Consider the following 13,705-nt stretch of genomic DNA (forward strand, 5'->3'; position numbering starts at 1 on the left):
AAAAAATGCAGGATTGTACAGCAGGTGGATGGCAGGCCTGATTCGAGTCAATAATTGTTTTATTTAGAAAATCATTACCGGAAGTGCTCTTTTCATTCCGCTAAACTTGACGGTGGTGGGTAAAGATTGACTGTGGCCAACCTCAGACAGGTGGAGGAGACGTCCTTAAGCAGCAGAACTGCACCGTGGTTGGACCTGATCGGGCAGGACTGGGCTGGGCTGCAGGACGAGCAGCGGTGGACGCTGTGCGCGCTCGGTGCGCGGATCCTCCTGCAGCTGCTGGATTCACAGTATGATACCAGATCCAAAACATGGTTTGGCCGATTTTCCCATCCTGAGCTCTCGCACACATGCTGAACACTTTAATGTAGACACGGGGAGGACGAGGGATGTAGTTGCTGTGGATTAATGAGGAGCACACATGGACTTCGATTTTTTCCCTGAGATCATTGGCTTATAATTTTTTTTATCACCCTGCCTTGGCCATGGAGAATCAAGCAGCCGAGCCGCAGAACTATGAAGATGTACAGAAAAGCGGTTATCTCCGCAAGCATAAATCAATGCACCGGCGATTCTTCGTGCTGAGGGCGGCCTCGGAGCATGGTCCTGCTCGACTTGAGTATTACGAGAACGAGAAGAAATTCCGCAGTAAATCACCTGTGCCCAAAAAAGTCCTGAACCTGGAGACTTGCTTCAACATCAACAAGCGGGCAGATTCCAAGAACAAGCACATGATAGTCCTTTATACCCGCAGCGAGAGCTTTGCCATCGCTGCAGACAGCGAGGAGGTCCAGAATGAGTGGTACCAAGCGATGCTGGATCTTCAGTGCAACTGTAAGACATGAAAAGTGTAATGTGATTTCTACTGTCTGTTTCTGCATCAGGCCTATCCTGCCGTAGGCTGTTTGTTCTCCATACACTATTTGGCGCGGCCATTCCTGCTTGTTTATTGCATATGACTGGCTCGAACTGAGTGAATATTATTTTCAGTCAGTGTAGTTTGGCCGTTTATTGTGAATTAATCAGTCTCAGCAATGCAATGTGAACGGTGTGTTTTTCACCAAGAGGCAGGTGGATCCAATGAACGGGGTAGACCAACACTATGGGCGGCATGTGCTGTGTTTGTGCAGCACAATCTCAATAAGAGCTGGTTTAATACAGTTATAACCTGCGGATCATTTTCTGTCTGCAAAATGCAATTTGATGCATTAAATAGTATCTACGTGTAATTATGTTCAGACGATCGTCTTTTCTGACTGGAATGCAGCCTGTTTCATACGACGGTGTATTTTTGCATGGCGCAGTGGGCATATAGCAACCATCCAAGGGATGCATCATATAGTAGTAGCCTATCGCGGTGCACTCCGCTGGAGCCTGTGTTTTTGTTTTTCTGCACAGCTCTGACTGCCGTTCGCCTAACCTACATTTCTATTACACGACGCTGCTGGTAGGGAGGAGATGGCATCGTCAGTGCGCTCTCACTGGAAAATGTGTTTCTGTTGGGTATCCTCGTGTTTACGTTGTTATCCTTATGCTGTAGCCGAACACCACCACCACCCACCCTCCCTGTTATGCTTTGCCTTTCAGTTAGTTGAGAGTGATGGGCTTGCCCAGCTCCAGTGTTGTCATGTTGTGGACCTCTAAATATATACACGTTAGAGTACAGACCCCCATTTTGTTGAGATAATGTCTCAGGGACAGCCACAGTAAAACACTGCTCTTAATTTATCTTTATTTTTGTGTACACCTCTTCATAATGTGCATTTGCACATACAGATGGAGACTGAAACACATTATCATACAGTATATGTCATGGTGATTGCTGTGGAGATCATCTTTAATAGTAAATTAAATATTTTTCATGAGGATGGGAGCGAAGCACTACAGCTGTCAGTTGCTCAGTGAAGATAACAGTGACTGTGTAGCAAGAAAAATGATAATTCTGTAATTTGTCATGTGATTGGCACTGAACTGAAACACTGCATTGTTTCACAATCAGGCATTGTGCTTTTCAGTAGACATATTCTATACCTCCTAAGACTTAATTAATTACAAAGCTGTAGCTTAAAAGTGATGGTGATGAATTAGCTGCAGCACAGCTGCTTGGCAGACACAGCAGACATCACCGTATGTAGCAATTTAGTAATAATAGCGGAACAAAATACTACTTATTAGTGTCACCTACACTGGTTTGTCATTTTGACTTTGAACAATATTTCAACAGTTTATGTTTTTTTTTTGTAAATCCTGAGGTTTTATTTCCTGGTGTATGTATGATGTCATCCAGTGCCTTCATTGATTTTATTAATTTGTTCTTTATTGTTTCCTTAGGTAAAACTCCTGAAGACTATGGCAGTAGTGGAGAGTGTAGCTCTCCATCTCCCGTTCCAACCTTCAAGGAAGTGTGGCAGGTCAAGGTCTGGCCTAAAGGTCTTGGACATGCTAGGAACTTAGTGGGCATCTACCGGCTGTGCCTAACTGACAAAACAGTCAACTTTGTCAAACTCAACTCTGATGTGGCCGCTGTGGTGTTGCAGCTGATGAATGTTCGCAGGTGTGGCCATTCAGAGAATTTTTTCTTCATCGAGGTGGGTCGTTCAGCGATTACCGGTCCTGGGGAGTTCTGGATGCAGGTGGATGACTCCGTAGTGGCTCAGAATATGCATGAGACCCTGCTGGAGGCCATGAAGGCCCTGAGTGAGGAGTTCCGTCAGCGCAGTAAATCTCAGTCTGTGGGAACGTCATGTGGAGGTGGGACCGCTTCGAACCCCATCAGTGTCCCGAGCCGTCGTCATCATCCAAATCTGCCACCAAGCCAGGTGGGCTTCTCCAGGCGAGCCCGCACGGAGACCCCAGGAGGCAGCAGCACGAGCACTTCACCCACATCACGTCACGGGTTTCCGAGGGCACGAACAGCCAGCATTGGGGCCAGGTCGGAGGAGGGTGGAGCAAGTGCCAAAGGGACATGGGCCAGCTCCAGTCCAAGTCTTAATGGATCCTGCTCAACTACGCCAACACTGAGGCCTAAACCCACCAGGGCCCCAACCCCCGCTAAGATTACTCTTAGCCTTGCACGTTACACGCCTAACCCTGCTCCTTCTCCTGCACCGAGTCTATCCTCCAGCTCTGGTCACGGCTCAGAGTGTGGCTTGGTAGGGGCAGCGGTGGGAGGCATGACGGTCTGCTCCTACCCTCGTGTTTCTCAGAGAGTTTCTGTTTCAGGTTCACCAAGTGACTACGGCTCCTCAGACGAGTATGGTTCCAGTCCTGGGGAACACTCTTTGCTTGTACCCAGTCTGTCTGGACATCATGTACATGGAGAAGGCTCCTCCAGCTATATAGTCATGGGACAGCGGGAGGGACTCCTTGGTTCCCATCATCGCTCCAAGGGCCGACGGATTCTGCGGCGCTCATCCAGTCGGGAATCTGAGGCAGAACAAAGACTGCTAAGTAAGAGGGCTTCCCTGCCTTTGGCAGCCCATGAACGACTTACCCCCCATAGAAAGGATGAAGATGATGAAGATGATGAAGAATATGCCATCATGTCACAGAGTGCTAACAGAGAGAGAGCTGATTTGCACCATGCTTCAGGGGGTCTGGCAGTTGGGGGTGGGCAGCTTGATGTAGTAGGGGAGAATAGGAAGAGGGCTGACAAAAGCAGAGGAGAAGTGGATGCAGGAGCAGCTGTGGATAGTGGCTACATGTCAATGCTGCCTGGAGTGACGTCTCCTCCTGTTTCACTTTCTCTTTCAATAGGTATGTCTGACGCCAGTGCTAAACCTGGGGCAGATGATGAGTATATGGCCATGACTCCCAACAACAGTGTGTCCCCTCCTCAGCACATCCGCCAGCCCAGCTCAGAGGGCTACATGGTCATGTCTCCCAATAGCAGCAGCTCCACAGACCTGCATGGACTGGGCATGTGGGATAGCAGGGCCAGCATGGAGAGCAGGGCTGCCAGCGACTACATGAACATCTCACCTGTCAGCAGCCGCTCTGCCTGCAGTACGCCACCCTCCCACCCAGAGCAGCACCAGCTGCAACCAAAAATGTTCAACTCTTACTTCTCCCTGCCACGAGCTTATCAACATACTCTGTATACTCGCTTTGAGGAGGACTTAAACAAAGGGGAAGGGAAAAAGGACAGCAGTGGGCATGACAGTGCTGGGAGGGGAGGGGGAGCAGGATACAGCAAGAGAAACAAAATTGCAGTGGGCTCTGCAGGAGGCTGCCAACTCTCCATGTCTTCCTCTTCTTTCTCCTCCAGCTCAGCCAGCAGTGAAAGCCTGGAAGACAAGTCCATATCAGCAGGGAGAGGGTTAAGTTTATTAAGAACTGGAGCAGAGTACAAGAGTGCAGGAACATGTACAAAGGATGGGCGCCATCATCAAAAACGCGGATCAAGTAGTAAGAGCCCGAAACAACAAAGGAGGGGTCGTCCCCTCAGTGTGTCCTCAGACATTACTAAAGCAAACACCCTGCCCAGGGTGAAGGAGAATCTGCCACCATCTGCATCTCAGAACGTCGGTGAGTATGTTAGCATTGTGTTCAAGGAAGACAATAAGTATGACGGAGGACGATGTGCAGGGTCTGAACATGGACAACCTGTGATCCACGGAACCCTCAGGCCCTTGAATCAGCCACTCCTCTGCCACGATAATCCTGCTAACCTTCCCCGCAGCTTCTCTGCACCGTTGTCCACCTCTGCCGAGTACGTTAGCATGGACTTAGGGAAGTCATCAACGCCCCTGACTCCCGTTAGGTCAAACTTCAGCACCCCACAGGGCCCACCAGCTGTTGCCCCCAAGGCTCGACATGAACGTGGCACCTCCTCCCCTTTGGCAGCAGAGGGCAACGCCGGGTACAGAACAAAAGTAAAGATGGCAGCAATTCCAACAGATGCCCCTGCCCCGTATACGGACAACAAAGGTTCAGATCCCAGCATTTCAGCAAGATCTGCCATCCACTCTGGTCAACCCTCATCTATGGAGCAGGAGACAGGTTTGGGTTTTTCCCCAGTCAAGTCCTTCCAGTCTCCAGAGCGGAGCAGCAGACTGGTCCGAGGTGACCCACAGGGGCGGAGGAGCCACCGCTCAGAGACATTTAACTCACCTCCCTCTCTACCACGCCACCCACCCTCTTCTACCTCCCTCTTCCCAGAGGGCAGCCAGGCAGCAAGCCATCGGCATGGTTTGGACTGCTCACTGTGGGAGAACGGGCAGGCAGCTAGTTTGTCTGCCACACCTCCACCACAAGCCTCCACCTCATCCACTGAACAAGGCCTTAACTACATTGACCTTGACTTGGCCATTAAGGAGAGCCCTCAAGCTGGAGTGGAGCGTACCTCTGCCGCCTACAACATCGGAGGAAGCGCTATGAGTAGCAGTGCTGGCTCCAGCCTGAACACATATGCCAGTATTGATTTCTATAAGTCAGAGGAACTGAGAGCACACCAGAACAGTAGAAAGGATGGTCAAGGTAAGCGCTACTGGGAATGCAAACCTGTCTTATCTTAAAATATCTGGTGGGCAAAGAACATTTTGATCATAACATCTGAGATCTGACTGAGATATAGTTTGTATTCAGAAAATGTCCAGATACTCTACAGATGAAGCTCCATACATTTTTAGATATCATCTTTTATAATATTATATTGAGACATCTTGCATAAGGTTGCAGTGTCTGTCGAGGCACCTTCACTTGTTCTTCTTGTAGACAGTGAAGTTATCAGAGCCAGTTCTGGCCCCAACTAAAAACTCAGTTACTGCAGCACACAAGGTAGCAACTTAAAATTTATCAATAAACAATATAATAATTACATAAGTATATAGCAAATAGTTCAAAGTATAATTGTTTCTGATATGAAAAACCCATTAACCTTTAAAAAAGAAGTGAAAAAAGTAATTCAACATAGGTGAAAGGAAAACTATATAATTCCTGGTAATATTTGTCTAGCTGGATGTAAGCTTTTGATGTGATGTGCATAATCCACAGACAAAACTCATGTCTGGGTCTTAGTCACTCCTTCCCCTTTCATCCTTTACTGATGTGTACCTTTGCTTCAAGCTGGTGGGCAGCACCGAGTTTTCCAGGCTGTGGGTTGTCTGTAGAGTCTCTTATTATCACAAGTGGGTGTTCAGAGAGCAAAGCCAATTGATTTGTCTGCTGGTAATGAGCCATTTCACATAAATGGAGGTAGAGGGGACAGAATACGGGCCAGGTGTTTATGTGTGGGCGTGCTATTGGCTGCATTATTTCACATGGCAGCTCTGAGGTTTCCCTCACATTGTATGGACGATAATTATCTAATGGTTAATGTTTGGTGGCTGAAGTACATTTTGATGGATGCACATTGAAGTACGTAAGAGATCCATTGTTTTTATGTGTCAAGAAATAAAAGCTATGTGAGGCATTATGTTACAATGTAAATACAGGTAAATATAAATATTAATCAGAGGACTAAATGGAACAAACATCTTGTGCAGCTTATTTATTCGGAGGAGCTACTACATTTGCATGATTGATTTATCTAACGCTATTCTGTCTCTACGTGTACATGTATAATTATAATTGCCTAATTATTTCAATCGGGGATAGTTTATTCATGCTCTTAACATGCATAGCAAGGCAAAGAAGCCTATGTTAATATTCTGTAAATTACTCTTTCATGTAATTTTTCACACTGCGATTAATGATTGAATGTTCCTCTCCTCCTACTGTGTTTATCCTGCTTTCATTAACTGTGGCTATATTCTAATAACAGCACGCAATATATGAGGGCGTGATACAGGGAGGATGGTGGCTGCGTTGCAGTTTATAAAACCTCAAATAAACAGGCCTGCTTCTCAAATGTCCAATCAACACTCAAACAATTTGGCAAATACCACATTACGCCTCATGTTTTAATTGCATTTTAATTAGATGTTCGAATTTTATGTTCATTAAAATATTAGAATTAGATTAAGATGTTTATGTGTGCCCTGTTTTTTTAATTGCAGTATTGTCACAACTGCACTATGAACAAAGTGTAAGTGTTCATGTTAACATAACTAGAGACTCTTTGGCTTTACCAACAGTGAAAGATAATCAGTTTACTGTCTGAGTCCAATGCACAATCTGATTCAATGATGTAACTTACATTTCCCAGAGTGTCCAGCATTACAGTGTAAATAGTTAATTATCTTTACTTGAGCCACTTACACTAATATGAGTAGTTATTAGTGAACAACACAGAATATGAAGTCTGCAGTGTTCATTTTTCTTTAGAATAGTATAAAATTATAATAATGAATATCTGCATTAAAACACACAAGCTGATAAAGAGTAGGTGGACTTAATACTCAGTTGCCACTTCGGTGCACCGAGCTAAAACTAATGCAGTTTGATGCAACAGTCCTGTAATAAATCCTCCCTTCATGAAAGTGTTAAATTTTTCTTCAAACTGCTTTATAAAGGATCAGTCCAACCCTATGGTCATTTTGAAGGTTGTAGTTTGTGGTGCTGTTTATTCTGCTCTCAATGATATAAACGGGGTGGATAAAATAAAAGAAACACCAGTCAGGATGACACAATACAGCTCAGCAGCACCAAAATGCCTCCAAAGTGCAGAAAATTTCAGCTGTACAGACGACCATTTTACACAGCAATGTAAACAACCAGAGTGTTGAGGTTGCAGACAATCATTTGACTCAGAGTGGATGGAGCAAGTGGTTACTGACTCAGAGACACTCAAACCACAGGTTGATTTATCAGCACTCTTGTCTGAAGTATGCACTCTTTGTGGTTGCTTGGAGAGATTATTCCTTGATAAAGTTATTTTATAAGGTAATTCTGCTCCTCTGTGGACCACATTAGACAGAAAAATAACTGCAAGCTGACGATGACAATGTTCTGATGTTTGCTTGCTGCCACTGACTTTATTTTGCTGACGTGATCAGAACTAGAGTTGCACTGAGCTCTTTGTGGTGTTTAGGGGGTTCAAAATCCCTGGAAGTGATAAGACACATAATATTGACATCTGCAACAATGTGCGTGAGACTGCAATGAGAAAATCCTTTTAGAAAGATATCATGCGTCATGTGATATTTACCCAAGCAGCCAGCAGGAGCTCTAGATGAAACAAAAGCAATATGCTTTGGAGGATATATAATCGAGTCTAAACTGCCTTACCCCCTGTAACATTTTGTGTGGGGAGCCTTGAAAATTAGATTCACTGTGAATTATTATGTAAACTGTAACAGTGGATAATACACCAACACTTTTAAAAACTCACATTACTTTAAGCAGGAAACCTTTGTGCACAAATGTATGGTTTAAATTCCTTTTTTTCTTGTCCAGATTGTTGATCTTCGTCCTCATCTTGGATCCGAGTGCGACGCCAGTGTGACAGCTCCACACTTGGTCTGAGAGGGGATGGTCGGCAGCCCGATCTGTTGCCATAACAGAACTGGACACTGGAGTCTGAACACTGAAACCATGGAAAACACATCCCCATCCCTGTCTGCTGTTTTCTGTCAACCAAATGTGTGCCAAACACACACACACACACACAAACACACAAACCCACAGACACAGGGTAAGGAAAAGCTTTTTTTTTTTGGCCTCGTTTTGAAGTGAAATGACATTTGATCATCATTTAACTTAATATAGATAAAGGATGACTATTCAATATGTGATAGTGTGACTTCCCAAGTGGTCATCACCTGATCGCAGCACTCTAACGGTCATCCAGGCAAGGTCATAGATCAACATGTTTTTCAAGAAATCACAGAAATGGCAGTAAAAATGTCCATCTGTGTAGATTAATTTAAAACACATTTGCACAAATGATTAGTGCACGAGCCAGTTTACTGATGTCTTGTAACTCAAGGCTGAAAATGGCAGCTGGCATGCTGACACAATCTCAGCTGAATTTGGAGTGATAATTACTGGGTCCCGTGGTTTAGCTTTTTGTGTTGCCATGAAAGCCACATCATCCTTTGTCTATGTTTTAAGTGAAATGCTCATCAGGTGCCACTTTGACTCTGAATAAGAAGGAAATACAGCCTTGGCCGAGGTTTCATATACTCACACACTCTGTCACTGTAAACATATTTGATTTATTATATGCAGTTGCCTAAAAAGCCTTTATACTTCTTGACTGCTTTTCTTATGCTACTGAAAGACTTCAGAGTGTACGTAATTTCTAAGATATAAGAAAGTACAGTTTGTGGAATTGGGAATGAAATCATGTTATACAAGTGAAATGGAGGTATAGTTTCCTTTCTGTTTTTAGTAGGGAAATGGTTGGTGAGAATCCCACACAGCTTATGCAATACTTGTGAAATCCACATATGAGTGTAAACTTTATTAAATAGAGCATCATGTGATTACATTTTCACATTGTTAACATTACACTGTAGTACTTAGGCGCAGATTTGTAGCTAAAGTGGTGGGGAAAATGGCTTTCTTTTTATCCTTTCACAATAGTTTTAATGTAATCCTGTGTTTTCTGTGCTTTTCACACAGAATTAAGTTTTATCCCTAAAGCTCCAGATGTGCATTCACACAGGATATATGTTTATACAGACCCAGCTTAGCTTTTATTATACATAAACTAAACACGTCTTGTCATATCATATGGCTGATTTTCAAATGGTGGCAGTAAGAAGGTCCAGTCGGTGCATCCAAAACAATGGGTATTTTGTCCTTTTTTTCCGTAATTATTTCTCCACCGTGTTGCATTGGAAAATCAAAAAATCAGAAAATTGAGTAATCTTTATCCCAAAATACAAGTGACTATATTTACATATACACTGGAATTTCAAACCTTCAGTAACTGCAGCTAAGAAACACACACACATACACACACACGCACACAAAGGACATTTCATATTCTGTATATGTGTTGCAGCTAAAATGCTGCAGGAGAAGTCACATGAAAGCTGCAGCTTTCATGCAACGTGACAGTGTTTATAGTGAAGTGATTGATTGTCACATAGATCCACATTGAAAAGCAGAAGCGTAGATACACAACAATGCATTCATTCAATAATCATAGTCCACAACATTGCATTAAAATGGCCAAATTAACATAACATTCTTCTGCTATGCATGTAAACAGTTTAATCAAATTGGCTTCAAACACGCAGTAAGGGCAATAATTAGACTGTATGTATGTAAATGTTCTCACTGAGATGTGCTGAAGGGACCTGATAACAGACTTGTTAGTGAGGAAAGCTGAATACAGTTATGAACAGAAAACATTTATAAACAGCTTAGGGAGTGTATGTAAATGAATAATGATATATATTGTAATATATTTTTGACAAACACAGCAAAATGGTGATTTTTTTTCTGCCACTCTTTATTTCTGAACAACGAGTAAACAGTTGCCAGATGAGAGAGCCGTGCACACGCAGCAGCTTGCTCACTCTTTTCCTGATGGACATGAGCGCCACAATTTTTTTTCTCCCACCCCCAGATTCAACTTAACAACATATATAAGCTAAGATGAGACTGACAGATGACTGTCTAGATCAGTTATATGATGCCTGACTCACGTGGCCAGGCGTGTTAGAGATGTTGGAGACAGCTGTTCCAAAGAGTGCAGCATTAAATACTGAAATGAAAGCCATATTTGTGATATGTACCTATCATATATAAAAAGAAGAAACTAAATTTCACAGGGGATGAGAAAGAGTTAAGAGACCATCCCCTGCTCTGTAATAATTTTCATACAGTCTCTTCTCAGTCCTTCTGCCCACATATGAAGTCACACACATTTTCTAGTAAGATGCTGGAACTAGATGATAAATAATATTATTTTTCATTTGAATTTTTGAACTGTACATGACTATCTGCCTTTGGCCATTTCATCGCATTAAAATTATTTAGCACTTATATCTCATATTGATGCATTTTGAAGCAACGTGTAGCACAAAATGTTTGAAAAAAGTCAGTCAGAGTATAAATACTTTTTTGGCAACTGTGCTTTTCTATTACAACTGTATATTATACTATAGTATATACTATAGTTTTATATTATTATACTATAGTATATACTATAGTATACAAGTAGAAGGACAGAAACTATAGTACATACTGTAGTTTTCCTAATTTGCATAACAGTTAACACAATTCTAATATAAAGTGACACATTACAATGGTATATAAGATATACATTATACATATAATGATTAATACTATATAGCCTAGATATCTATATACTCTTTTATAAAGTGCCTCATTTTTGATTGTAGCTGTTTTTACACAGGTAATCTTAAAATGGGTTGTGAAAATGGAAAAAAAAGTGTTGTTTCTCTCCTGAGTCTAAATTGTGCATATGTTGAACTTTACAGAAGACAGACCGGAAACTTATATTGCTATCAGTCGACCATAATCAAATTGCCTTACTGTGTTTACCAGAAAAAAAAAAAATCTCATTTTATTTTTTGCAGTGCCTAACACTTCAGCCACAATGTAAGCACTCCTCCCTCAACTCTTTTGTTTGGCTCCATCAAGCTGAGGTTCGGCCAACAATAAAATAAAAACAAAACAAAAAAAAAAAAAAAAAACACAAAAAAGAAAAGAAAACAAACAAAAAAACCTAAAACAAAAGAAAGGAAAAAACGTGAAAAAATGGGAAAAAAACAAAGAAACAAAGTAAAGGGGAAAAAACATCTCTTTCACTCCATAGTTTCACGCTTTGGGACGTATCCTCTTCAGGCCCCTTTTTTCCATTCTTGTCCATTTACACCCAGCCACTTGTTCAGTGTGAAAGCTGATGGCCTGGTGCAGATGGGACATTCTCCATCTGAAGATGATTATTATGAGAGGACACTGTGCAGCCAATAGCTGGAAAGAAAACAAACATGAGGATTCTACAGTGTTTAGATTTTAATGTTTAATGACTTCTTGTATTTTAACTCTCCCTGTTTTTATTCCAAGAAGAAGTGAATACAATTGCCAGTGTCTTCTATTTAAATCCAGTCGTCCACTGATAAAACAGGATCTCATTCAGTACTAGACAGGAAATTAAATATGTGCACTAACTGCAGTTTACAGTATATTTTGAACCCCAAAACAAGCATCAGCTCCTCAGAGTAGCCAGTACTGGTGACTGACTGCTTATCTGGGTTAAAACAGTATTAACACACTTGTGTATTGCTCTTATTATTGGAAGGTGGATTATCTAGACATGGATTCAGTTCCCAGAAGGTGTGAATAGTACTACTTCTCTCTCACTCTCTCTTTTTTTCCTCTATTACACTTAGACATGGTCTAAACTAAAGATGGTGCCATTCCAGCTCACACTCATCACATTCTCATTTCTTCCATTTTTTAAACTTTCTGCTGCTGTCAAACAAATTGCCAAAAATACAAAGTCTGACAACAATTCAAAGGTCTACTGTAAAACATAATTTAGAGTAGACACACAAAATCAGTCTTAGATCTGATTTTAAAAAATAAAAACTCACTTTTTAACTTGATAGCCACTGGGCCAAAAAGTAAGTTGTTGAAGTTTAAAAGGAGTCAAACTTTTTTTAAGCAAACAGTGTTTTTTCTGAAGGTAGTGTAACTTATAGTTTATGACTGGTTGCGTACTGTATCCAGAGCTGCTGATGGAGAGTTTGGCCATGTTTTGACATTAGTGTTACTGAGTTAGGACGCGTTGGTAGCAAATATATATAAGTATAAATGTCTACTGGATGTGGTGTTGTGATGCCAAATGTTTCACTAACTGCTGTGACCAAACTCTTTTATCCAGGGCTCTGGCTGTGTGTATACAGGGTATAAACGAAGAAGGCTTTCTTGATGTATTTTTGATGCTGGTAGCTTTTCCCACATTTAGATTGAATTATTAATTTTCAGAGGGCTCTGGTTCATTAGTTGAGTAATTTTGACCTTGTTGCAGATATTAAGTGCTTAACTACCTGCATGCTGTTACACATAAAAACCAATTTGAGTGTTTCAATCCCTGAGGTTAAAAAGATACAGATATTTACTCTGCTCAGTCCAGAGGTTCCTCATTGACTGATCCAGCCCTCAACTCACATCTGAAAGGACACTCAAGTGCCTGGCTGCGATTACTGGTTTCTGGTTATCATTCAGTTACGTTTCACTTATCTCATGCACAGATTGAAATTAATACCAGCTCCTGGAAAAACCAAGTCTTCCACACTTTTTCTTTAGTGTTCAGTTGGAGATGTGCGCAACACCTGGCCAATATTTCCTTCACAAAGGACTTGTTTCTGGTGCCAAAGTTTTATATGTGAACAGCTTTATGTTTGAGACATGTGACCATGCGGGATTGAGGACATCTGACACAAACTAATACAAAGTTTAACTTAGAAAATCTGGTTTTTACAGGCACTTTTTAATCCTATGAAGTATAAAAAGAAAGTATATTGATTGAGCACAGCCCACTACTGCCAACAGTTTGTGCTCAAGAACATTATTGCCAAACTCTTGTATAACAAATCCATAAAAAATTTGTGGACTAGTTCTACTTTTCTAATTTCAGTACACTTGTGTTGCTCTTTTGTTAAAGTGATCTTTTATAATCTCTTTGTTATTCCTTCATTGGGACTCTTCTAATTGGGGATTACAGAGATTCTCTGACTGTACCTCATAATCTGAAGTCCGAGCAGACGTAACAGTTGGTAGTAAAGCCCCTTGGAGAGTCTGAGAAGGGTTCAGGATATTACTGACACTGAATACAGTA

At 41.8% G+C, this 13,705-nt stretch overlaps 1 protein-coding gene across 2 annotated transcripts; it reads left to right on the top strand.

Annotated features, from left to right (window-relative positions):
* si:ch211-284e13.4 (insulin receptor substrate 1-B) lies at positions 1-11,660 on the top strand. 2 transcript variants are annotated; one of them, XM_018692522.2, is made up of 3 exons: positions 1-834; positions 2,332-5,478; positions 8,338-11,660. In XM_018692522.2, the coding sequence occupies exons 1-3, from the start codon at positions 486-488 to the stop codon at positions 8,343-8,345; spliced, it is 3,504 nt and encodes a 1,167-aa protein (XP_018548038.1). In that variant the 5' UTR covers positions 1-485; the 3' UTR covers positions 8,346-11,660. The 2 variants fall into 2 exon arrangements, with proteins under 2 accessions (XP_018548038.1, XP_050934751.1); XM_051078794.1 differs by lacking the exon at positions 8,338-11,660 and having other exon boundaries at positions 2,332-5,600.
* Positions 11,661-13,705: the final 2,045 nt, after the last annotated feature.

This window comes from Lates calcarifer, linkage group LG20, assembly GCF_001640805.2.
Source record: "Lates calcarifer isolate ASB-BC8 linkage group LG20, TLL_Latcal_v3, whole genome shotgun sequence".
In the NCBI taxonomy this organism is placed as follows: domain Eukaryota; kingdom Metazoa; phylum Chordata; class Actinopteri; family Centropomidae; genus Lates; species Lates calcarifer.

Coding starts and splice junctions, on each gene's coding strand:
- si:ch211-284e13.4 (XM_051078794.1), top strand. CDS start 486: ATGGAGAATCAAGCAGCCGAGCCGCAGAACTATGAAGATGTACAGAAA. Junction 835..2,331: donor GCTGGATCTTCAGTGCAACT/GTAAGACATGAA, acceptor TTGTTTCCTTAG/GTAAAACTCCTGAAGACTAT.